This window comes from Cinclus cinclus, chromosome 8 (genome assembly GCF_963662255.1).
Source record: "Cinclus cinclus chromosome 8, bCinCin1.1, whole genome shotgun sequence".
NCBI classification, from domain to species: domain Eukaryota; kingdom Metazoa; phylum Chordata; class Aves; order Passeriformes; family Cinclidae; genus Cinclus; species Cinclus cinclus.
Window position 1 is genome coordinate 8,543,565 of NC_085053.1, and position 23,932 is coordinate 8,567,496.

At 39.2% G+C, this 23,932-nt stretch overlaps 1 protein-coding gene across 1 annotated transcript in view; it reads left to right on the forward strand.

Annotated features, from left to right (window-relative positions):
• The window catches only part of CRB1 (crumbs cell polarity complex component 1), a 69,797-nt gene that overhangs the window by 26,765 nt on the left and 19,100 nt on the right, over positions 1 to 23,932 (forward strand). Inside the window, exons 6-11 of the mRNA XM_062497726.1 lie at positions 7,121 to 8,068; positions 11,499 to 12,049; positions 12,435 to 12,600; positions 14,930 to 15,836; positions 17,102 to 17,230; positions 20,205 to 20,331. Of these exons, the coding sequence (XP_062353710.1) occupies positions 7,121 to 8,068; positions 11,499 to 12,049; positions 12,435 to 12,600; positions 14,930 to 15,836; positions 17,102 to 17,230; positions 20,205 to 20,331 (2,828 nt within the window). The remainder of the gene's footprint in view (positions 1 to 7,120; positions 8,069 to 11,498; positions 12,050 to 12,434; positions 12,601 to 14,929; positions 15,837 to 17,101; positions 17,231 to 20,204; positions 20,332 to 23,932) is intronic.

Here is a 23,932-nt window from a genome sequence, read left to right on the forward strand (position 1 = left end):
TTATGAATTCCATATCCCTCAGCTAGAGTGACATATTTAATGATCAGGCCAAGCCACTCAGCTCTATTTCTATTTTAATTTTTTTCCTAGCCAGTATTAACTTAATACATACATTTCAAATGGCAAGAAGAAAAATAGCAGAATAGTGAATTTGTCTGCAATAAAGGAATAACTAGCAAGGTCTTACGACGTTACGAAATTAGAGTTCTGTGTGAAAGGTATCGTGTGCAAATTAGCTCAATGTTAACAAATGCTTATTATCCTACTATTTTAAAGAATCCTGTTTTCCATGTGCTCCAGTTCTGCTCTATGTTCTGTCCTTCATTTTACACAAGCTTTTCCTGCCAGGAGAGCAACAGAAATTGTCATGCAAGATCAGAGCACTGGTCACATTAAGTTCAGTATCAAATGTAATCCAATTCCTTACTGAAGAAAAATAAGTGGAAAAAAAAATCCATTTATATACCCTTCACTTGCTCTACACTGATGTACATAAAAGTAAAACTTCCTTCCTGACCTGCATGGGGACTGATTTATACCCACAAGCATGGGGTTTAATTACAATGACCCAGAGATGGTCAATTTATTTCCTTGCGCTTACTCACTCATGAATGTGCATTTCCTCCTTCCAGCAAAAAGTAATTATCTCTTTGCAATTATCTGCACAGATGCGGCAAAGTTAGAATTTTCATGATTGTCTGCTAAAACCTGGGGCCCTGAAGAATATGTGCTCTGCCAGACCTTTCTGTTGGCCTTAGGATTAATGAGTCCCTTGAAGAGAGTTGTTTGCACCTGGGGTAGGGTTTTAGAGTTTCCAAAACTCTAAAATACAGGTGGTGGAAGTGCTATTGCAAACTCTTTGTCTTCCATAAAGTATATTCTAAAGGGGATGCTACAATCTGAGTTTCTCCAAGGTTTACTCCTGCCTGCATTTGATACCTGTATGTGCAAAGGTATAGTTTGTATAGTTTGACACACCCACAGCTCAATTGCTAGGAATTCTTTCATTCAAGGGAGGCACAAAACCATGGAAAAATAGGGATAGACATGCAGGTATCATTTGGACTGTCTATGGGTCTAAAGTAGCATCTGCTGGCTTGTGTCTCACTGCATTTTTGTTTCTAACCAATATTTAAGGATCCACAGTAAAGCTTATGGCTCCTAGTGAGCATCATATGCAAAGGTTTTGTCATCTTAATATCATTAGAAATATTTTCTTAGAGTGTGACCTGGATGTTCCCTGTGCAAGCCAAACCTGTGACTTTTTCACCTGTTTGCTGTGGTCTCAGAGCACAAAGTGCTCTCTTTTCTCAACAGAACAACTCTTACCATGTCCCATTTCCTCTGCTTGTCTTTCCTTGAATTCTTCCTGATTGATCCAAATCTTCCTTGCAGCACAGAACTAAAAGTGGATTCAGTGAAACTGATGCACTGTAGACTGAAACTGTTGTTCCACCTGATTGCTGATTATTTTGGCCTGAGACTATAGAAACTGAGTGAGCTCTTCCAGAATTGAATACAGTCTTTTTCAGACCATTTCTCCAATTACTTATGTTCACCTGTAAAGGTCATTTTATCAGTAACAAATGTTTCACTTAACCTGCTTTATCAGACAACTTACTAGGCAAGCTTTCTGAGCCAACATCCATGTCTTTTATGAAAACACCAACCAGAGCAAAGCCTGGACAATCCCAAACCATAAACAAATCCCAGTTTGACGGGGAACCTCTGACAATTATTTTTTGGGCAGGATTACACAAGTTTTATACCTGCTTTCTGGTGGTTTCACATGGAATTTTCTGCTTGGTTTGTGTATAAAAATATTGTTAAACACAATATCTGACTGTAATTAGAGTCTCTGCTCCTGGCAAGTTTGTTCAAACTCACTCCAGTGGTTCTGGCGTGGCCTGGGGCCGTTTGCTGAATACCCTGCTCTGAAGTTCCTCTGTCTCAGGGTGGTCACTGAGCTGGAGGAGCAGATGTCTGTCCCCACCTGTTGGCTCTGTGTCTGCTCATAACCTTCCCTCAGAGCCCTGTTGTCACAGTCACACTGCCAAAGGAATCACAGATACTGAGAACCTCCAACTTCTTGCAATATTCAAAATAAAATCCCATGAACATCAAAATATTCAGAATGAAATGCCATGAACATTGAACATCAAACTGCTGCACAAGATGTCTGATAAGCACTACTAATCAAGTGCATTCACACTAACTCACCAAAATTAACTTTATTTTTGTTTAAAGCTGCCTTGCTCACTTTTCTAAGAATCTGAGTAAAATTTTTACCCTTTGGTATTTATTTAAATGCATTAAAGGAAAGCTCACTTGATGCCTGTGCCAGAGGCTGGAAGAAACAGCAGCTTTCTGAGCATCTCCATAGAAGTAATTGTGAACTGCAGATTAAATTAATCAAAAACTGTGTATGAGTCGTTTGGTGAACTTAAACCCAAGTGTGACACAAGGTCAGGAATTTCCTAATTAGTGAATAAATGAGTTAGAAGAAGAATTTGATAAATGTAAGTGACAAAAATAACATCTGCTGCTAAAATTATCACAGAAATAAGTAATTAAATCTTCTGAACTTGATTTTCCCCTCATTAGATTTGATCTAAATCAAAATGTGTTGCTCAAGAACTGAAGAAATATTTTAGTAAATAGTTTATTGCATGTCTTTAGCACACTCAAAAATCTACACAGACTTCCATTAAGTGGAGAGATCAAATGGCACAAAAAATACTTTATAAATGAAGAAACAGGATCAAATTTTAGATCCTTTCTATCTTCTTATTGAGATGTACAGTTTCTCTGAATGACAGTGACCATGACAGAGTTGATCTGGATTAACAAACCTCTTGAAAAGTAAAAAAGTCTTAAAAAACAACACCTTGCAAATCAAAACAAAACAAAAAAGTGACCAATCAGTTTTGAATGGATCCTGATAATATGCATTTCTGTGAAACACAAGGAATGTCCAGTGTGAACACGAGCTTGGAGAAAAAATAATTTAAATAGGATACATATCTATTGTGTAAGCAGTTTAATGGGTCTTACTTTAAGCCTTGTTGATCTGGCTTGGGCAAAATACACCATCAGACTACATCAGCAGGTGCAGAAGTGGAGCAAGCTAATCCTGGAAAGGAAGCCTTTATACTAAGAACTGTTGTGAATTTTACAGAAATTTACTCTGTCCACTGCTTAAGTGCTAAACAATCTTTTTCTTTCGGAAATTTTCCTGTGGAAAAAGATGGTTGCAACTAGGATACAAGTTTACATCATTTTAATGACAATGTTTACAGGTAAATATTTTCTTTTGTGAATTTGAATGTGCACTTAGACTGTAGAGAATGTGTAGCACCTATCCAGATTGCTTGCCTGTAGTTTCTTGGTATTTATTTAGTGTCAGGGGACTGGAAAGGCAAAAGGCTGTAAGCAGATTTCTAACCAAGGGTGTGTATCAAAAGTGTCATTTGGATAATACTTTAATAATTGTTTAATCAAAAAGAAAATCAGTGGCATTCAGCAGAATTATGCTTGAATAATTGCTTTTGTCCTCCTGCTTGTGCAGGAAACCCTTGCTGCTAAATTTGAGAGAGTTTAATTAAGAGGTGGACAGTTAGAAAATAGCCACTGGATAGTAATAATGTTAAGTGAAAAAAGGAGATGGATGAGTGATGCTATCAAACTGAATCAAAAGAAATGTTTCATCTCTGTTATGAAAAAAAAAAAACCAACAAATTCACAGGTGGGAAAAGTAATCATCTTAAAAAATATTCACATTATCTGAAATTTTATGTTAGTGTATGATATATTTAGAAGATAAAATGGTACATGATTCTAGTTTTTCCCTTAAAAACACAAATATGCTTAGCTGAGTTAATGCATGTAACCACTAAAAATAAAAAAAGGTTGCGTCTGCACTTGTTTTGGTATGTCTTACATCTTTTGAGAATTCTTTTTTTGCATGCTAACGTCTCCAACCTGAGCTATTTGAACTGCTTATACAGTTCTATAAATATTGACTAATCCTTTTATCTAGAGTGCTTTTATCTTGACTGACAGTGGTCTTTGCTTGCATAGCAATTGGCATATAACAAGCAATATCAGCACCACTTGGAAGAACAGCTGATTTATTTATTCTTGATATGAAAAAAGTGACTTATTATTTGTCTTTTGGTGTGACCTATATTTGTGTTTGTGCTAATCTCATTATTAAATAGTAGGTCTGTATATGTAAGTGCATACATATGCATATATCTCTATGCACAACCCAATAAAATAATTATTTTGTGATGTATTTTTCATATCATTACTTAAAAACATAAGCATTGTTTTGAAATGACTATGAAGTGAAATGACTATGAAGTCTATGTATTTAAGTGAATCTAAGCTCTGTAAGTCACTTTATATTTATTAACTGATACTATTCATTTTCTATAGGCAAAGAACACACTAATAATAATAATAATAATAGTAGTAGTAATAAGTATACCTCCTCAAAAATTAATTTATTTGTTGGATGATTGATGATTTCTTTCATCAAATGTCTTATCTAAATTTAAAGATAGAAATATATATGATTTCCAAAAAAATTTAGCATTCTCATTCAATAATTTTGTTAATTTTATGTCTCATCTGATGAAGTAGAGGACATTATAGACACTAAAGATTATTGTAAAGGTAAATGCAGTTGTATCATCCTTTCCACAGGCAAGTCACTATTGCAAAGTGTGACTCAGACCACAAGCTACAAGGCAAAGGGAATGTCTGGCAGGTGCTGTGGAATAATAAAATAACACACAGAGAGTCACCATGCATTACTGAAAATGCAACAGCTAAGGACCTAGCCATTCACAACGCTGATTTTTTTATGAAAGGTATCACAAGGGTTCTCTAAATCCTTAAGCACAGTCTGCCCACTCTGAAGCCCTATGACAAGGGTAAGCACAACTTGATCCAACTGCTTGTGAGCTGGACTAATTTTTATCTTTGACACAAAAAGCCCAAAGAGACCTGCATTTCTACAGCTGTCACATTAAAACTGAGTTGTATAAAAGACCCAAGGACACATTGTTCTCCATGGCAGGGCAGGGAAGGGAGCAGTATCAGGCAGGAGATGTACTAAAACATTGACCAAAACAGGAAACAGTTCACAGTAACTTCACTTCTCATATACAGGAATAGCAAAAGCAGGACAAGTTGCTAACACTGAAATTGCCACAAACTGGTCAAAGCAGACACGGCTCTGGCCTCCAATCAGGAATGGTTTGGGAACTGCACTGCACTTAGAGAAAGTCAGCCCCAGTGAGTCACATTTCTGCCAGATGCCATTGCACGTTAAGGTACACACAGACACCTCTCATTGGAATAAAGATGAGCCTGGCTGGAAAACAGAGAGAGGCTGCTGCAGCAAAACCCCACTGCCAGGCCAGCGAGAGGGCACTAGCTGTGCTCAGTAGCCTGAAGCTTCAAGGGCAAAGTCAGTGCATGCTTTAATTGAGAACTGATGAGTGAGTTAGAATGCTGCAGAGTCTTTTGTGTATCTGTTAGGAACACTTCACTCTGGCTAATCTTTTAACTAAATCTCTCCTAGTTCTCAGTTCCCTCCTGGCCCTCCCAGATGGGTCCAGTTACAATTGTGATTGAATAAAGTGGACAGGCAAGGCATTAGCCTGAGTAACTACACTTATCTACTGCTATTTGAAGCAATTCATTGTGACTGAATGCTGCTCTGTAATTTTCCATGAAGAATGGCTGTGCTTTTTTATAGAAATAAAGCCTGATGTGAATTTGTACATAAAGCTAGGTGGGGTGCCTGGCACACCCAGCTGCCACTCCATGAGCCTTAGCACATCTCATTGCCTGATGTACAGGCAGCGTTTTTGCCGTGGGGATGGATGAAAAGTTATCTATTTAATTTGTGCTGGTGATACTAGTTTGAAAACTATCTGCAAAGTGTTTCTCATTTTTCTCTAAGATAACTATGAAGGGAAGTGGAAATGTTAAGAGTTGCACTTATCATGAATAGTCAAAAAAAGTGTTTGGATATTTTGGCTGCTTCCAGGGGAGATGAGAAACAGATTTTTCCTGATCCACTGCATGCATATTGGTCACTTGATTGCTCAGGGGAGAAGTTACTGTAATTACTGCTTCATAGATGAACAGCAGTGCAGAGGGATAAACAGATTAGTTTTACAAGAGGAACAGATTTGTTTTTCTTTGTGAAGTGTGATCCAGCAGACCCACTTAGGCCACATCTATCCAATTACAGTGGAGTTGAGATGAGGAGTTCTCCTTTTACCAGATATACCAGAAGCCAAGCATTATATGGAAGAAGAAATATGAGACTGTATTGACAATGTCCTGCAGAAGTGCTCTCATTACCAATCAACTTCTGAGATGTTTGAGAGAATGTTCTTTTCATCTTTTCTTGCTTTTTATTTTGTATAAAGGAGAGATAAAAAAATTCCCCTGTAGTACTTTTTGCAGTACATACCTTTTGCAGGCATGTTCACCCACTTGTCAGTCTGACCCACCATGTCAAATATCACTTGTAAGTCCTGTGATTCTCTCTTGAGGAGTGTTTTGCTCCAAGATGTTTCGTATGGGACCAGGAATAACAGTCTGTAGTTCTTACACTGTTTGAATGAACATAAAAAATAAGGAATGACCAGCAGATCATACTCCAGCTCATCTGCATACTATATTATGGACAGGAATTAAGCAACAACTCCCGTGGTTTTTGTATGTAATAAACAATTCAGTTCCTTACTAAGCATTCTAAATTTCCACCACAGGATATGTGGGAAAAAATTTATTGATCCCATCTGATGATGTTTGTGTTGATTTCATCGCATTGTCCATATCGAAACTGTCCATATGTTTGGTACTTTTCTCCAAAATGTGGTTATCACATAGGTGTTTACATACTTTGCACAAGGAAACCATGACAATTGAATGGCCTTTTTATATTTGAAGTATTTTTTTTACTTGTCCATAATCTATTTATCAAGGCATTCCCCTCTAATAAAAGATAGTTTAATAAACCACATTATTAAAGGTGTTATTTTGGGCTCCAGTTATTCAAACCAGAATGCCTAATTCTTTGTTTATTCTTCAGGTACTCACTGTGATGAAGACATCAATGAATGTTACACAAACCCTTGCCAAAATGGTGGGATCTGTGAGAATTTTCCTGGAAATTACACTTGCCACTGCCCACCTGCAGACAAAGAAGGGATTTTTTATGGTGGCTGGAACTGTACAGAAGTTCTGCATGGCTGTACTGATCATCAATGCCAGAACAATGGAATATGTATCCCACATTTAAAAAATGGCCAACACGGATTCAGCTGCATATGTTCACCTGGGTATACTGGCATACACTGTGAAACTGTAACCACATTTTCTTTTCAAGGAAACAGTTTCCTTTTGTTGAAGAATCCCCAGACCCATAAAAAGGATTTTTTCTATAATATAAACTTGAGGTTTCAAACTGTGCAACCCACAGCTTTTCTGTTTCACCGAGGGGAGAAAAACACCTTTGCAAAGTTGGAATTACTGAATGGCTACTTACACTTATCTGTGCAAGTCAATAATCAGCCACAGGCTCTTTTGCATATTCCGCATAATGTCAGTGATGGAGAATGGCATTCAGTGGAGGTAACCCTGGCAAGAGCTGTTGTTCTTAATTTGCTTGACAGCTCCTGTGTAGAATCCTGTCTCAATAAAACATCTGCTAAGGTAGATAATGAGCTGGTGATGTTTGCGTTTCAGAGCACGTTTTTGGGCGGCTTACCAGTGGGGAACAGCAACTCTCTACAGAACACCTTTAATACACATTCTGCACCTTCATTTGTAGGCTGTCTTCAGGATATTGAGATAGACTTGAATGTTATTACTCCAGAGAATGTATCATCTGGATCATCTTTAAATGTCAGGACAGGCTGTGCTAAAAAGGACTGGTGTGACCCCCACCCATGCCAGAACAGGGGACGCTGCATCAACCTGTGGCTGAGCTACCACTGTGACTGCTACCGGCCCTACACAGGGCCAGACTGTGCAGCAGGTAAGGGAATGCTGCTGGTGTTTGTGTTTCATGTGCCTGCTGAAAACATGGCCGTAAGCAATCCTGCTCACCTGGCGGTGTAACAGCGTGACCCTTAGGCTCTCTGGAGCTTAATGTCAAGTGGTAAGCCAGTGAAAGAGGTTAGTAGTGGCACACCTTTGCTATTTTCTAATTAGTTTCCCAGGAAGGCTTCTTTTCAGCCTGACAAAAAAAAAAAAAAAATAGGGCTAAACTGGTGGATTCCACTCCTCTTGTTTTAAAATCTTCTCAATGCTCTTAGCACTCCATAAACTCTGAGAAACTGTAGTTCACTGGAGGTTATTCATGCTGAGTAAAATTTAGAAAGCAAGCAAGTCACTTGGAGTTTAAGACTTATTTTCAAAACATTCTTTGAAAATTTTATCCTCAAGCTCTCTAAGCTTTTATAAAGAGATTCATTTAAGGCAATGAAAGGCAAGCAAAAGTACTGCAAGTTAAAAAAGACAGATTCCGATTTAAAAAAAATGAATGAGATTATACTCTTAGCTTAATCTGATTAGCCCAAGGAGCAGGCAGGGCTTCAGCAGCTGGAAACAGGGTCCATTCATCCCTCAGCTGGTCCCAAAGGGGGCTGGACAATTCCCAGAGCAGGCTGCTGCTCCCAGAGAGCTGCATGGGGACCAGAGGGAAATGTGTCCCTGTCTGGATGAGCAGAAGAGCTCATCTCAGCAAGCAGCTTCCATGGCAGTGGTGAGCAGGAGCACAAAAGCTGCAGATGCCTGTAGCTCTTTCCCTGCTACAAATGATCTTTGCAGGGCAGGCTGGGGCAATGTGGAAGGACAACAGGAGGTCCCTGTCCAGCTCCCTGCTGCATCTGCTGGGTGAAGCCCCCTAGAGCTGTAAACACAGCATCCCCCAGGAATGCTTTAGGGTGAGCTCTGTAATCCTTCCCTAGGCAAAGTTTTAGGGATTTCAAACAAGCAGTTTAGTTTGAGAAAATTGCACAGGGCTAAGTCTTCATGCCTCTGCCTTCCTCATCCACACATGGTCAGCAGAGAAATGTTTAGGGAGCAAGAAATATATAGGTACATACATGTATACAAACATAAGGATATCTGTGTAGATATATTTGCCAAGTGGACTGGAAAAAATTAAGCACAACAGCAGAGCCATGGTCAGATTGGAATGGACAGATCCTAAACTGGTGTAAACTGGCGTGGCTGCAGCGCTGCCAGTGAAGCTACATTGATTCACATCAGCTGAACAATTGGCCTCAGGGGTTACTGAATGCATTGCTGCAGGAAGCTAGGCCTTCAAATACATTTCAAATGTTTGAATACAACTTCATTTTGCATGTTCTACCTAATACGTATCAATACCTTTCAATAGTTTTTCCTTTTGGCTTTATTATAAAATGACAAAGTCTGAGAGGTAATTGTAACAGACTTCTTTGAAGTGTAGCTGTAATTTATCCAAAGATTTGGAAAGCAACTTTTGAATACAGGACAACATCTGGGAAATATGTTTGCCTCCTTATATGAAGCAAAATTAAAACCATTCAGGGCCAGGAGCAGCTTATACTGGCATTAGAACTGTTGGGAATTATTAGAAAGCATTTATTTTTTTTTCCCTGCTGACCACAATATTCCTTGCTAATCGTGGCACTGTGCCATTTTGGTACATAGGTTCTAGATATATGTCACATGTAAAGGAGTGTGGCAGGTTTCTAAAGAGGCAGAGTGGGAGAGACTTGTGGTAAAGGATAACATAAGAAATGCTGATGTCTTTCTGGAGAAAAGTTGCTGCCAAGTGTTCAATTGACAAGAGGCAATATTTTCTCTACATGTACAAAATAACAAACAGATGTTGACCCATTTTGATCAACATCCAGATGTTGTGACCCAAGAGGTTAATATTGACCAAGGTGATGTTAGTCATCTCATCAAACAGATCAGGCTGATGATATATGTGTATATTTATAAATAGAGAGAAATGTGGTAAGGTAATTGTTAAACATGAAATGCCTTTCTGAAGATCAAGGCTTCTTTCTAATACTGCAGTTGCAAAATCCTCAGTGCAGCAGAATTTTTCTTTTTACCTTCATGAAAAAAAGTGTCTCAGTCTCCAGTACCACCTTAAGAGAAGATATAACTTAAAACTCTTGTATTTAGAAATAATTATTTGTTGAAATTGGTGTTCTGAAGCATTAAGTCTGTTTAACAAGTAGATGTAGATATATAGGCAATCTTATTCATAGAAATATACTACTTCAAATTAAATTATTCCTGTTGTTAAATAATATGACCCTACCATATAGCAGTGCAGTGTGGTTATTAAGGGTTTGTTGGGGTTTCATGGTCAATCCCCTATTTTCAACTTTTTTTTTTAATGCAGTCATAAAAAAATGGTAGTTCTGCAGGCTGAAATTTGGCCTAGGACATCCTGCTCCAGGAGTTTTACTGCACAAAACACGACTGAATCTTTAGCTATGTGAGCATTTAAAAAAAGCTTGGTTTACTTTTTCTAGGAATTTGATACATGAAAAATAGCTCCTGAAACTGTTTAGGCAGGAAGTCTGTAATGTTGAGGACAAGATCACAAAACTTATGGTGTAAAAATAGACACACTTTGTTGTTCTTTAAAGAGATGATTCATCAGAATAAATTACAGTTTTGGCTGCATATTTGGTATCCTTAAAAGACTGAAAATCATTACTGAAAATACGGGGTAAAGGACAAACAGATGGTTTTGTTTTAATCATTTTAACTGATAAGCACAAAGAAAAAAAAAAACTTACTTGATCCTGGGTCGTGTTTCTCCCACAGCACTGTGGGCACTCAGGGACTGAGCAGGATACAAGTTGATATGGGTGAGCCTATGTTGAGCCCTAGCAACAAAAAGTCTGTCAGAGAACTGGGGAGTCCATGCAGCACCACACAGGTGATCTGTTCACACAAGAGGGCTTTGCCCAGCAGCTTTCTGTGATTGGAATCTGTGCAAAAAATATCACAAAATCCCAGAACTGCATTAACTTCCACGGTCATCACAGGATCAAAGCAGGTAGGTTCTTTCCAAAATGATCTTTCTGAGGACCAATGCAGGAAACTGTAGAAATCTGACCTTGTTTAACTCCTTGAAAACACAGCATTACACAAAGCATGATAAAGAGGGAAAATGTGCCCAATTATATAACATCTGGTCCTACACTGGGGCTTAATGCTACAGCCATGGAAGCCAACAGGAATTTAGAAGCCGAAGCTATTTACAGCTGGATCAAGTCCTTATTCATCCATAAAAACAAGCACATCTTACTAGCATACATAAATATCATCAGAAGCAGTTATTAAATTCATTGCATTGGCTCCCTTGTCATTTAGCCCTAACTGTGTTGTTTTTCTCCCTTCTCTTCTTTTTTTTTTTTTTAACCTTTTCCCATATCTCTAACCTGAAGAGTACATTCCAGGCCGGTTTGGATCCGAGGACTCCTCAGGCTATGCTGCTTTTCCTATTGATTCCACTCAGAATGAGAACTTCATCATATCGATGTTTGTCCGAACACGCAAAACTTCTGGCTTGTTACTGGCTCTGAGGAACAGTACTTACCTCTACATAAGAGTCTATTTGGAAGGTGGGAAACTCACCATGCTAGCTCTAAACTCCATGAAGTTATTAGGGAAACACTCTGTGAACGATGGAAACTTTTACTTAATAACATTAAAAATAGAACCAAATAAGATGGAGTTGTTCCAGTCCTCTCACTACCTAGGCTTTATTTCTACTCCAGCACTAACCATCCAAAGGAAGGATATTCTTTACATTGGAGGCTTACCAGATAACAAAGAGACTGAGAGAAATGGCAGGTATTTCAAAGGCTGTATCCAAGATGTAAGAGTGAATAACCAGCCACTGGAATTCTTCCCCATCACCAATCCACCGAATTCTCTTATCAACCGAACTCTGATCAACGTCACCCAAGGTTGCACTGGTGACAACCTCTGCAAGGTAAGAATGACATTTTTCAGAGCATTTTCACGTGCTTATAGTGGGGAATTTATTTTATGTTTTTAGAATGTTCCCACACGTTATTTTATTATGACAGATTAGGAAACATGAAAAAATGCCAGAAAGAGCAGGTTCTGATAAACTATACTACATATGATGAATATCAGAAGCATATTTGCATAGGGGAGAATGAAATTATTTTGAAATTGAAATACTGTTTTTCACCAATTATTGATCACACTGTACTGCCATAATGCTGATCTTTATCATTTTCCATCTGAAATAAAAAGAAAACTTCTTTTTACCAAACAGTCCCCCCATGCCTAGAGTTGGGTGTCCAACAGCCTTGATTCATATTGAGGTTCTCTCTTCTCTTTCCCCACAGTCCAACCCTTGCCACAACAGTGGTGTGTGCTATTCCATCTGGGATGATTTCACCTGCATGTGCCCCCCTAACACCGTGGGGAAGGCATGTGAGGAAGTTAAGTGGTGTGAGCTTGGGCCCTGTCCTCACGAAGCACAATGCCAGCTGGTGCACCAAGGATTTGAATGTAGGTACATTTCAGTTGTTCCAATCAGCTTTGGAGATTAGCAGCAATAGACATTTTTAGCAGCATTTCCTTGAAGCAAAGTATTCAGAGCTTTTAAAGTACATTCAAATGTTGTTTCTGTATTAAAATAATGGTTATGTCAGTTTTAAGTAATGCTGAAGGGAAGAGTCTGCCCTACCAAACCCAGAAATTCTCTCCCAGACCCCCTGACTCAGACACTGATTTTACAGCAGCTTTGATTGTGGCTTACTGAGCCCAGCTAGTCAAGGTTGTCCATAGATCAGTACATTGCCCTTACATTTCCACTGCAAAGACATAAGAGGATATCCAGTGTTGGATTAACCTTAGAGTATTCTCCATCCTCCTGAAAAGACAAGCTACATAATTTATATTGCATCATTTGATTTTCTTAAATCCTGAATAGCTTTGGAGAAAGTCACCTCAGTACCTGCAGTACAGTTGTTCAAACAGTGCCTTCATAAGAAGCACCTGCATGCCAAGCAGTCCATTTGAAAACTGGTGACCATTAGCTGCTTTGGGATCATTAGCCACCCTGTACATCTCTTTCCTTCTCCACTTTCCTTGTCTTTCCTATCCTGGAGTGGAATTGAAAAGAGCAAGTAAGGATTTTTAAGAGATGTTTTTTTTTGTTTTGCTACCGAAGAAAGCCCAAACAAAAGGCTGTGAGAAGAGGTAAGTACCCACTCAGTCTGATGGAAGCTGTTAGAATGTCTGACTCTTAGGAATGGGAAGGCTTGTCAACAAAACATCTCTAACATAGAGAGACCAATATGATACTATTTTTATGCAGATTGTTAGGATCAGCATTGCAGATTGATCAACATTGCAACTGAAATTAAAATAATTGCTCCGTCTCTCAGAGATGTCTTCAATGATAATATCAGAATATATTATCTCATAAAATTTACTACTGCATATTAGAGTAGAACAGAAACACTCAGAGACAGTGAAGTGACAAGTACCCGGACTGTTTCCTTTGCTAAACTTAAGTTCATTTACACTTTCAATGACTCAAGGACACTATAGATTTCTGTGCTGGTTTATGTGGCAACAGTAGGGAGTTTCCCTAATAGGTATTAAAAAATTCCTGCACTACAGAACTTCATTTTTAACTAGTTATATTCTTAGCTGCAGGATAAACTTCTTGTTCAACACAGGATAACAAAAGAAAAGCTTTCAGAGGAAGTGAGTTCTGCCTTGTGCCTTCTGCTAAAAAGAACTCAGCAGGTTTGTGAGATATTTGAAAAAAAACAGGAATAATCTTGAAAAACTCTGACTTTCCTTTTAGCGTGATTTCCTCAGAGGAAACTTTTTCTATGAGAAAGACACCACATTTGATACACCAGGAAATGCAGTTACACCTCTGCTGCCTTGGCATCAGGATATGATGCCAATAAATTCATAGTGGGACTCCCAGGGTTCTTCTCCTCAAGATTTACTAAGCCCAGAGACAGTTCAGAAACCCATCTTACCTCAGGTCTTTCAAAGCTATTTTTTTCTGAAGTACAGACAGAAGACATTCCTTCCTGTCCCTCGTCCCTGTCTATAATCCTCAGAAACCTCAGAACATTTAAATTTACAGCCCAGTGAGTAAGTGCATTTTAGTAGAAACCATGCTAATGAAAGGTGTCAAATACCTTTGTGAAGATGTCCATAAAGCTGCCACAACGTTGCTCATCAATTTTCACTCACAGCAGTGCGAGCTGAGTTCTGCTGGCCTCCCAGTCCCACCAGCACAGGGCTGTGGCATTGCCTGCCCACCAGGAGAAGCTGGCTTCCAACGTGACAGGCATGACTCTCTCACAGGGATTTCAAAGGGGCTGTCCATCAACTCACTTCCATTAAATTAATCCTTTTGCACCAGTGAAATGAAATTGGGATCCAATCAAATACTTCATAAAGCATCTTAAGACACACCTCACCTAAGAAAAAAGGAATTAGGAAGAAATGTTCACCCCACCCAGATCTGTCACAGGGAGTAACTAGCTGCCTGTACTTAGGAAACAATCATAAAATGAAAAATTTATGTCTTTTTTTGAAATAGAGAGGTAGCAGTAATTGTATATTAGAGTGATAACCTGAGATGATGCAAAGCAGTACACTCTGGATGTCGTTATATCTGATGCTGGCACTGCCCTGTAATTTCCACAACCATGAGGGGCAGATCAGGATAATTGAAACACTGGTGGAATTTAACTGTCTTTCAGCAAGCCCCAAAGCAGTCATATGGCATGTGCACTGGAAAGACATTGTCCCACATGTGTTGGTGTAAAACTGGCCTGGTTTCTCAATTGCTGTCCTTGCACAGGTCTGGCTAACGCGGTGTTCAGCGGCCGGAGCAGCGCAATATTTTACAGAAGCAATGGGAAAATCAGCAGAGACCTCACCAATATCGGCTTTGGCTTTCGAACCAGGGACACTGACGTGATCCTGCTGTATGCTGAGAGGGAGCCTGAGTTTGTCATCATCAGTATCCACAACTCCAAACTCCTGTTCCAATTACAAAGTGGCAACAGCTTCTACAGGCTGACCCTTGCGAGTTCAGTGCCTGTGAGCGATGGCAAATGGCATCAGGTGATGGTCTCCATGGTGGAGCCCCTGTCCCAGTCCTCCAGATGGCACATGGATATAGACAACAAGAAAGACACAGCAACCAGCACAGCTGCTGCAGGAAGCCTCAACTTTTTAAGAGAAGAGACAGACATCTATGTGGCTGACAGGGCCTTTGACAGCCTGGATGGCCTGCGAGGGTGCATGAGCACCATAGAGATCAGTGGCATTTATCTCTCATACTTCGAAAACGCTGACATCCCTACTAAAAAACCTCAAGAGGAGCAATTCCTCAAAATATCTGCAAACCCTGCTCTTACTGGCTGTTTGCAGGCAGATTTCTGCAGCTCTGAGCCCTGTATGCATGGGGGGATATGTGAAGACTTGTACACTTCCTACCGCTGTGTATGTCCCGATGGATGGACTGGCACCTACTGTGAAGTCAACAGGGATGAGTGCTCTTCAAACCCCTGCCTCCACGGGAACTGCACAGATGGCATTGCCTCCTATGAGTGCAGCTGTGAGCCTGGTTACACTGGGGAGAACTGTGAGGAGGACATAGACGAGTGCCGTGGCCACCAGTGCATGAATGGGGCCACCTGTGTGGATGGGATTAATGGATACTCCTGCCTGTGTGCTGCCAACTTCACGGGGAGGTTCTGCAGGTACTGTAAACAAGGCTGATCCGTAGGATTTTGTCAAGTCTCATCTGAAGGGTTTTTATATCACTGATGTCTTTGTTTTAAACACAGATGTTTTGCATCTGTATCTGTATTAAACATGGCTGCAGCATCAATGTATGAAGAGTACAGAAAGTTGTACAGATCAATTAGATGTGGACTGAGACAGTGGAGAGCTGCCAGCTCAGGCAGAGACTGAGGAGGCAAGGATTGAAAGAACAAGGCACAGCTCTGCTTCCCTGTTCTGCTGCCAGCATTAGTCCTGTGAGCTCTCTGATGACAAGATTACAAGTCTTCCAGAGCTTGAAAATACATGTGCTACATCTTATTTTCAGAAAAACAAACAAACAAACAAACAAAACCTTAAAGTTTTTAAATCTCTCAAACAATATTTTATGAGAGTAATATAGTTCTAGAAATACGAGAATTCCAAGTGGGGAAGAGAAAACAACAGTAGGAAAAGAAGTTGTTTTTCTCCCCACCCACAGCATCTTTTCTGGGTTGGTCTTTTCCTCTCAGCTTACTGTCAGTCCTGGTGGCTGCAAACACCACACAGCCCACTTTTGCCATTGCTTTTGACACTGCTTACATGCTGTTTCCTATTCTTCTCAGACTCTTTTCTAGAAAGGCTGTAGGCTTTTCCTTTTAAGTGCCCTTCTCTGCACACCCATAAATTTCTCCCCTTTAAGCACGTCCAGTTCCTCTCCAAGAAGGCAAAGTGCTTCTCCTTCCTTCAGAGGACTCCAACAAATCCAGTCTGCTGCAGCCCAAAGGATGCAGACAGACAATCATCTTCATGCTACCCAACTACAGTCTTTTAGGATATAATTACTAAAATTGACATGTTTTGTTGACTTTTTCTGAGTAGTGCGGACTCAGATTTGAAGATGGCCCAGTACTGGGGGCCCAGTATTTTTTATCTTGTATGTTAGGTCTGCCTCTTTTGAACTCTTACACTAAGCTGTCCAGGTATCACCCAGGACTACATTACTAACGTAAGTAGAGCGATATCCATTTTATTTTTTTCCTATGAGAAATGAATCATTAATTTGCCAGTAAATATTTATAAAAGAAAAATTAAATTAATCAGATTTAAAAAGTTAGGCAAAACATGTTCTGGGAGTCTTAAATCTGAGTTCAGCTGTCATTCCTTTGGACAATACCCTGCTTCCCTGCTGCAGCTCAGAGAGCACAAGACATCCAGAAACAAGGAAGTACAAATAACTGCTGCTGCCTTCTTGTTTGCCCAGATATCGAAGATTACCTTACACAGTCTGTGGGAATGAAGAGAGGAACCTCACATGTTTCAACTACGGGAACTGCACCGACCTTGGTGGCGAGCTGACCTGCATGTGCCTGCCAGGGTTTGTGGGAGAACGGTGAGAAGCTTTGTCCTGCACATCTTTGGGGAGCACCTCTTCCAAAAGCTCTAACAGAGGGTAGCAGCCAGCCCTCCGGCAGAAATACAGACAAAGCAGCTGTTTAAGTGCAGCAGTTCCTTGCTAGAGTGACACTGAGGGTCTGAAGTATTGTGGTTTTAGACAAAAATCACAAATGAATGCAGCCAGGTTTAGACCAATGCAGCAACAGTAATCCAGCCCAAGACATTATTTCTTAAACAGGGCTGCACACTTACTTCTCTGTGTCTTTTTCTGCTTCTGTGCTGAATTTTCATATAACAGGTTAGAAGGTTGCCTTTCTATAGGTGGGGACACAAACACACATATCCTGCTTATATACATAAACCAGCTTCATGCTCTGGCACATGAATATGCAAAACTGTTTCATTTTCACATGTCTGTGCTGTGAATACACAATCTATTTTATCACAGGGATGATAAGAGGTGGCATACCTGGTGGCATGGTATACCATGCTCTCTCACTGAATGTTGAAGAGTGAAAATAGAATTATTACTTTTAGAAGAGATTAAGGAACACTTTGCACAGCTTATGTTTAGCCTGGAACAGGGGGACCTTCCTCACAGGGAAATTTGTATCTTGTAGCACAATGCACACTTAATACTGGCCTTCAAAGAGCTCTGGAGCAGGGAGGGCTGAGAGCCTCAGGGCATCAGGTGCTGCAGAAACCTAGGAAGGCATTGTCCCAGTCATGGCCTGAACAGGTAAGGGTATTTTGGATAGAGAGACAGGAAAAACTGTACATACTCCTGGTGAAACTAGCATTATGTCAGAGTACAATCTCCAAAATAACAGGACCAAGCTGTAACACAGAGGAGTTTCCAACAAAAGGTTTTCACCCTCTCAAAAACTTATGATCCCACTGATTTTGTGGAAAGAGTACAGTAGGCTATGAAAGACATGAAATGAAGATTTCCACCCACTCAGTGCACAGTGTAGTTGGCAGACACACTTGAATTGCACTGTTAACAGCCAGGTTGCCTGTGTACCACCTCACAATATTCAACAAGGGGGAAAGGAAATAAAGAAAAGAAAATGTTAAGAAGTAAAAGCATATTCATAGCCACTTCTGCACTGAGTACATTTCTTGGGACTTTAAGGTAGCAGGAAAGCACTTTTTCCTTCTCCTTTCCCCTGCCAGCCTACTTGCTAACTGCAGCTTTGGGAATGAGCCTTCCTTCCATCCATCCCACAGGCTGGCAATAATCTCTCTTTTACAGCTCCCAGGGCTCTCATATTGAGCAGCAGTGCTGTGCCCAGTGAGCTGCAGGGGACTGGCTGGGGCAGCCAGGCATTCTTGTCCAGGCTCTCAAATGCACCACTTGGCCTTTGTTCCTCCAGGCTGCCAAACCATAAACCAGCAGTGCCTCTGTGCTTGGAGGTCTTACTAGATCAAATGAGAACACTCCACCCCTTCTTTTCTTTATTTTTTCTTCTTTTTTTCCTTTTTTTTTCTTCCAGAACGAATTCAAATATATCTGTTAATAAGAAAATTAAAACGAAACCCCTTTATATGTTTATGTATTAGGCTGATAAAGCAGGCATTTTCCTTTAAGACAATATTTCAGCCCTCAGAAAGCCACTGGTACACAGTATAGAGAAATTCTATGCCAATCAATTGACTTGGGATCACATAAAAAAAAAAAGCCCTATGAACTTATTAGCAGGTAGAAAGGAAAATGTGTAAAGATTAATCTCCATAAAATAAGATAGAGCTCTCTCTCAAAAACAGATTTGTCATGTTAATTCAGGCTGAAGCTTTCAAAATTACATAAAGGGAGTCAGGTTTTCAAGTGTTTCTGAAACTCAGTGGGATTCAGGTACCTGATTCCTGGAAGATTTGAGAAGTTGTTGGCTTTTTAAAAATTTGCATAGGTAATTTCATCATAGCTATACAATTTTATACATTGGATAAATAACTTAGCTCTTTGCAGTATATGAATGTAATTTACCATTTAAGGAAGCTATTGAAAGAAGTTTAGATTATTAGAGTAAAATATTCAATATAAAAAAATGCTCTTCTCTGATGTAAGATGAAAATATTATTGCTTGGTTATGAATATGATTGAACAAAACAATTCCTTATAGTTCAGAGAGAATTTCTCACATTCTTCTCCCAATATAAACCTGCACGTTTACCTGGAAAAAAATAGGATTAATTGTTAGCATTATTTGATAAAAGGGAGCAGGGAAATAAAAAGGAACATTGTCAGAGCAGAAAATCACCAAATCAGTAGTTTTCAGTCAATGTTACACATCCCTCGTTATCCTTCCGCTGGCTGCCTTGAAAAATTAGAACTCAAATTTCCTGTATCACTAGAATTAGCTCAAAAACATTTAATGACACATATTAAGGCTTATGAAAACTCTCCTGCACCATTCTTGCCTTTTTTGGGGCCAACCTCAGAGAGGCTCGATAGGAAGTTGTGCTGGGATCTATTGGCATTCCAAACTGAGGGAAGAAATAAAAACATTAAAAAACTCCCCAAAAAGCAGGTGAATATTTCCATAAGCACTCAGCTGGGAAAAACACACATTTGTTTGACTTCTGTCCAGATTAATGAGAAGGAAACTGTGCCCTCAGCTTCCTGGAACAATGAAAAGAGCAAGCAAGCTGTCAGCAGGACTTGCACCAGAGCTGGCTCTGAAATCATACAAGACTTTGCGTTGCACCTTGCTAAGCACCATTAACCATGAAGTGCTTTGCAGAGATGAAATGACCTGCTTAACTGTCTGTGTTTGACAGTCACACGGGAAGTTCAGGATTTGACTGGGGCTAATCAACTAGTTAATAAAACCATAAACACGTGTGGAAATATGCCCCAGAGCATCTTCCTCTCCCTCCCTGCCCCCACAAAGGTTCTGAGTTACAAACGTGCCTGTTGGACGCATGTGATGCCTGGTTGCAGAGGCTGACTGCAGTCTTTCCTCCAGGTGTGAGAAGGACATTGATGAGTGCAGCTCTGACCCGTGTCTGAACGGGGGCCTCTGCCAGAACCTCCTCAACAAGTTCCACTGCCTGTGCGACGTGAACTTTGCTGGTGACCGCTGTGAGATCGATGTAAGCGACCTCTCCTTTTTTGTCTCTTTGCTCCTGTGGCAGAATCTCTTTCAGCTTCTCTCCTATCTCATTCTCCGAATGGATGATGAGCCAGCAGTCGAGTGGGGTGATCAGGAAGACTATTAAGCAGTCTTTAAACTTCTGTGTTTTACTGCAGCAGAAGATGCCTTGACTAAAGCAATACGAATATCAGAGTTTTAAAATTTGTTTTATATTCTTTGAATGGTTTTTCTATGAATCGCTTCAGATCTGGTTTAGCTGATTGATTTAGATTTAGAACAAATGCTAGCAGATGTTTTAAAGAGTTCACCCCACCTTCATCAGAGCATTTCACCACATGGACATTGCCAGTGGGTGACAGTGGGACAATTAACAGGCAACACAACTCTCACTTTACTGAGGGTGGCATTCAAACCCTACTGCAATGAGTGGCAAAGACTCACTGCCTTCAGTAATTCTGATCTTAAATTAAATCTTCCAGGTGGTCACTATCTTTACATCACACACCATGTTTATTGGTTTTTTATACTGTTCCTTTGGCGGTTAGGCCTGACACCTGTGAAACCATGTGGGATATTTTTGGATAATTAGGTAATGGTTTGGATTAGCAATTGACAACATGCTGAGGAGGCTCCCACATCCATTTGAATTAGTGTCAATCCTGCATTGATATCACTAATCCTGATCCTCTGCTCCAGTAGCCTCTACACCTCCAATGTACTATATTGAGATAAAATGCAACCATCTTAATCTTTGCCAACATTTCCCCTTTCAAGAAAGGCCCAGTGAATATCTCAGACTTGAAAATCACAGATTTGTTGTTTGTTTAAAGATTTCCATAACCTTAAGAAAATCTGTTTTATTTACTAGTAGATCAATGTCATCAGACAAAAAATAAAGATGGGGTTTTCCCTTCTTAAGAAAAAAGCAAGGTAATTGGGTTGATTGTCCATGGATCCTTAAAAGAATGAAAAAAGGGACCTGAAAATTATGAGCGCCAGGAGGTTTAACAAAAATATTATAGCAAAATATCTTTGCAGTTGCCTTGGAGAGTACAGCCACAACTGAAATTCATTGCTAAATACTAAACATTTTAGTATACAAGGACTTTTTTTGGTTTTTAACCATTTTTAAGACAAAAGCCCCATTTATGAATGATGACATAATTTATTTGGACATTCATTATTATATTTGCATAGATTCTCTATCCCTTTCAGTCATTTGAATGGTGTCCTTGAGAGAGGATTTGAAGGAAAAAGCCTGTATAGGGTGGTGTTGTGTTATTCAGCTATATGGCAGGTAGCAGAGTTATAGGGAAGGCTAACACCATGCTGGGAGGTTTTCTGACTCCAGAGGGAACAATTTTATCTTCTGGAGAAGTCCTTGAAATCATTGATATCAGTTTCCCCCGCTTCAAACCTGTTCCTTCATCAGTCCTCCCTAACTCACTGCAGGTTGGACCTGGTGCATCCAGGAAAAGCAAATCTCCCCTTGAAATCTCCAGTGGCATTAGGACACCCTGAAATGTGTCCAAGTACAATGGTAAGGTTTCTGTTTTGCCACAGGACATGGATCACACAGTCAATCAAGACTAGTTTTTACTTTCCACCTTTCATAAATGCTCCCAAGACTGTTATTTTTCTGAGTACCATTCAGCACACAAATGCAGCAACATTTGTGCTGTTAAAAACCCTACTTCTGTTTTAGGGGGCAGGAAAAAAACTAAACAAACTTTTGCACATTTGTGGAAAAAAGTTATGATTCATTCCTGTCACATATTCCTGTTCCTTGCATCTGCCTTAGAATGAAAATTAAGCAAAGTTTATTTACCTATGAGAATTGTACACAAAGATAAATTTTTTGCTGGCTTTATCATACCTGAAAATTTTTTTAACAAAAAAATATTTTTGTTAAACTCTTATAAAAATAATTATAAATAATTATTAATATATTTAATACATGTATTTATTTATTATTTATAAATATATATAACTTTAGCACAAAAATCCTTTTCTCTTCATAAGCAATTAATAAACACTAGATAGGAAATCACTGGAGACTAAATTAATGTAGCAGTGTCAGAAACAAAACTTTATCTACTGTCAGATTTAGGTTTAGTTACCTTACTGGCAATCATATGTAATACTGGGAATTATAGAACATGGGCAAAGAGAAAAAAAAAAACAAAAAAAACCAGACTGCATTTTGGAGTTTTTTATTCCAATGAAAATGCGGTTTTGGAAGATTGTTTTCATATGGGGAAATTTAAAATAATAACATCTTATGCTGGGAATTTTTCCCAGCTTGCATTTAATTGCAGCTAAAAACATTACGCAGTATTATTGAAATGAAAAATGAAAAAAAAAATCACAAATAACTTGAAATAAAAACTATCCTATTTCAGAATGCTAACTAAAAAGAAAGAAATAAGAAATTTTAAAAATTCAAATGAAAAAGTGCTGATACTAATTGAAGCTGTTCAAACCATTTTAACCATTTTTTTTTTTCTTCAATAACTATAATTAAGAAAATAATGAAATTTGGTTTGGTTTTATTTTCTCACTGGGTTTAGTTCAGCTTCCACATAACTAAATTGAAGCATTATGTACTTTATAGGTATGCACTACAGGACACACTAAGGAAAAATTTCTTCATGGTCTTAATGCTAAAGAAAGTTAGAAAGCAATAAATGTAATAACAGTATGTCTGACATTAGACCTGTATCCAAAATGTGAAAACAAAATGAATCCATTTGTATAGAGATTCCAGTGCTCTTTCTAGTCAATAGTAGACACTTGATAGGAGTACATTAAACACAGGTTTATATGAATTTACAGCAATATGCAAGTTATTAATCTAAACTCTATTAGCAGGGCATCAGTTCACTCTTTGTTTTACTGAAAATACTCACCTGTAATTGAATTCTTTCCTTTCTCTAATGCCTTGTCATCATGAAACATCCCCTGGCCTCAGAAATGCTGCTCTCTTCCTCTTTGTACTTCTGTATCCTCAACTGCATTGTGCACGTGTACATAAACTTCCTACCTTTATACACCAAATAAACCTTCTGCCTTTGTCTCTTTATGTCTGCTCCTCATTTCCTGCTAATGGCTCTGTTCATTTGCTTTCAGTGTGCCATGTTTTCTGAACACTTCACAGGAACATCACACACCAACCAAGGCTGCTTCGTCCCAGAGTTTTCCAGGAGTTCTGGAAGGGCAGGGTCAAGCAGGTGCTTCCCACTGAAACTCCTCAGCCACTCCAACCACCCCAGCTGCAGTCGTGCAGACTGGATATCTCTAGTTTTAAAAGTCAAAAAATAAATTTTAAAATTCCAGATTAAGATTTTATTTTAAGAGATGTTAAGAGATGCAGGTGTCAGACAAATAAAGAGATATAGAAGCAAACATGAAAAAATAGCTGGATGAAAAATGACACTGAGTACTAACCTTTTTGTAAAAACATCCAATTGCTAGGATTTTTTAGAATTCAAGGGGGTGAAAAGGCCATTATTTAATATTCAGATTCAGTGTTTAATATTCAGATACAATAGCAAGATCTTCATACATCTGCAGTGTTGCAACTGTACTTCAAATCTTTT